General features: G+C 44.7%; 1 protein-coding gene across 1 annotated transcript in view; it reads left to right on the forward strand.

Moving 5' to 3' along the window:
• Positions 1-3,207, forward strand: part of ITGA9 (integrin subunit alpha 9) — a 290,420-nt gene that overhangs the window by 186,489 nt on the left and 100,724 nt on the right. The window contains exon 18 of the mRNA XM_025038975.1: positions 1,106-1,256. Coding sequence (XP_024894743.1) covers positions 1,106-1,256 — 151 coding nt within the window. The remainder of the gene's footprint in view (positions 1-1,105; positions 1,257-3,207) is intronic.

Genomic DNA, 3,207 nt, shown 5'->3' on the forward strand with positions numbered 1-3,207 from the left:
CTTTCCCTAACACCCCTCATCCCATCCACGGGCAAAATCTGTTGGCATAACCTTTGAAACATATCCAGAGGATGACCACTTCTCCCCTCCACAACTTCTGCTATGGTCTGGTGGGCGATCCTGTCAAACCTGGATTATTGCAAGAGCTCCCTAACCAGGTTTCCTGCTTCCCCGCTGACCACGCACTCCACAGACCATTCACATCATAGCCAGTGTGAGCCTTTAAATACAGAAGTCAGGTCATGCAACTCCTCCACTCAGAGCCCGGCAGGGGCTCCATCTCAAAGTCAACCCAAGGTCCTTCAGATGGCCCAGCAAAGCACTACGTGATCTGCTTGCTCCCACTGCCGTCACCGCCCTAAGCCCATTTCCTTCCACTCTCCTTCCCGCTCACTCCTCTCAGCCACACTGGCTTCCTTGCCAGTCCTTGAACATGCCAGGCATGACTTTTTCTTTGCTTGTTCCCAGATATCTTTTTATCTCATTCCCTTTCTTCCTTCAAGTTTCTGCCAAGAGGTCACCTCATCATTGAGGCTTCCCTGACCACCCTACTTAAAACTGCAGCCTACTCTCTCCCTCCAGATCTGGCTCTCTCTATCCTTCATACCCTTTGTATGTTATCTTCATAGTTCTCGTCACAGTCTGACCTGCGTGTTTATTTCTTTGTGTCTGTGATTTCTGTCTCCTTGAAGCTAAGACTCTAAGAAGACAGAAATCTATTTTGTTAATCTTCTCTTTCTCTAGCACATAGAGTAGTAGCGATGAACAGGTAGGAGGTGCTCAAAAATAATTGAATGAATTAACGTCTCACCAGATTCCGTGTCTAGCTTATGAAATGTCCTAATTTTCTAAGTTCGATGTACAGAATTTCATGTGAGCCACAGAACAGCCTAATGAATCCTCCTGTGCTTAGATGAAGAAACTGAGGCTTATGGGAGCTGATTGCTCAAGGACGCATGGCTGGTTCATGAGCTTCTTGGAACTTGCAGTTCTAATTCTGGTGGAGCTTCTGCCCCCTACCCTCAGCTACCTCGTGATGGCTCATGTTATATCAGTGAAAGCTGAAAGCTTCAGGGCATTAATTGCTGTTTCTTTTGCATTGCAGCATTGATGAGAAAACCCCATATCTAGCTTTGGGGGCTGTGAAGAATATCTCCCTGAATATCTCCATCTCCAACCTCGGGGACGATGCCTATGATGCCAATGTGTCCTTCAACGTTTCCCGAGAGCTCTTCTTTATCAACATGTGGCAGAAGGTAAGAAGGGTACCCCCAAAAGGGAGCTTTTGTTCCATCTAGTGCATTTGCTGACTTTCATCTTAGCTTGGGCTACGCAGTGATTCTGCAAAGATTATTTTGTTATGTGGAGCATCATTTGGAACTCTTCGAAGTTTTTTCCTCCTGGACTTAGAAAGTCTGTTGGTACAGCCAAAGAAGAAACCGTAAATACCTGCAGAGCGTCAGAGCAGCACTGGTATCTTACATTGTCTCCCATCCCTTCTCTTTTGTGAAACCCTCTCCCTACAGTTTTAGGGCCCCTTCTCCGAGATAATACAATCACTGTCTCCAGCACACACGTGTTCTGGAGAGTTCCAGTTTTAGGTCAGTAGTTGTGAAAAACAAGATAAGAGATGAGGACAGATTGCTGTTTATTACAGTTGTTATCACCAGTGATGCACTCAATGTTTTCTATTAGAGGGTCATGTACGTCAGCCTGTGCTTTGGCGTATTTATTTATCCCTGACATACTTGAATGAATTGAGGAAATTAAATTATTTCCATGAGTTGAGTGGATTTTTTAGAGCGAATTAATTTATGTGAATGAATTGAAGTTTAAGTAGCGTGACTCAGGGTAATCCACCTCAATGAACCAACCACCTTGGGAAGAAAGAGCAGGCTTCCTCAGCAGACAGCGGGAAGAGCGAGCGATTTAAGCAGACCTCATTCTACCCCGTGGTTGCTCTAATTGTTGACAACTGTTCTGATGGGGATTTTTGCAGCTTTTTATAATGTCTACAGCCTCGAACTCCAGTGCCTTGATGTCTGAATGGTTAAAACAGAACCAAAATTACTTTCTGAGGAAAACCATTGCCCTGCCCACAGATGACCACTGGGTGTACCTTTGAACCGGTGGGCAGCCTTATTTCTATTCAGGCCCATATCCTGCCAGACTCAATAGGTTTGGCAGGATTGTGCCAACCTTACCCAGCTTAGGAGGCAGCTGAAGCATATAGAGCCATCTAGAATGGCAGTGTTCTAAGAACTTTCTAAGAGGTCATCTCAAGCTCTCTGCTGCTTAATAGTTTTTAGGAGCTTCAGGGTTGGGGGAGGCCCCAAAAGTAATCAAGAAGGAGGCGAGAAGGGCATGCTTGCCTTCCACCTTCTACCTGCTAAAACTTGTCCCTGGTTTAAGCCCTGTCAAGAGAGAACCAAGTATCTGCAGGGTTCCGGTATCTCTGGCTATGCACAGAATCTCTTTTACAGAATTTCCTGCGCTGTGATGCCATCTTCCTAGAGGGGTGGGGGTGGGGAGGAAGAGGGGAGAAGAATTTACTCAGGGACCAGACCTGTGAAACTCATCTCTATGGTAACTGAAAGGATGCGGTTGTGATCAGGTCATTACATTGCACAGATTGCTCTCCCTTAGGACCCATCGGAGAAATTTCTCTCTGGTCTCAAAATTAGGAATAGCTATGCCTTTTCTGAACACTTTGGCTTTTTTTATTTTTACCTGTGGGCCCAGTCATCCTTGTGACTAGGCTTTGTTCTTTCTGTTTGCTAGAACATTCAGAGCTGGCCCCACTCTCGGTATATGGTAGGACATGGTAGTATTATTTCATAAATTAAATAGCTTCCTATATCTTTACTTCCCTTTGCCATGTTTTTCTTTTTAGCTTGGAGACTACATCATATTCTATCATAGGATATACTACGGATTACCTATAAATTCCTATTATTAGATACTTATTTCCAGTTTTGTTCTCTTTTAAATGATATAGTGATGAATGCCTGTATGAGCAAATGGTTCTATCCTTAGTTTTATAACTATGTGGGGGATGGGAAGTAGCATTTATAGACCACCTACTATGCACCAGGGACTTTGCATACATTTTCCCATCCCCTACTTTCTGCATGTGATCTGGGGCATCTGCTTTATTGGAGGAGTGCTCCAGAAGAAAAGAAGTGAGGGAACCAGGATGGGGTAGGG

This window comes from Pteropus alecto, unplaced genomic scaffold (assembly GCF_000325575.1).
Source record: "Pteropus alecto unplaced genomic scaffold, ASM32557v1 scaffold10, whole genome shotgun sequence".
In the NCBI taxonomy this organism is placed as follows: Eukaryota; Metazoa; Chordata; class Mammalia; order Chiroptera; family Pteropodidae; genus Pteropus; species Pteropus alecto.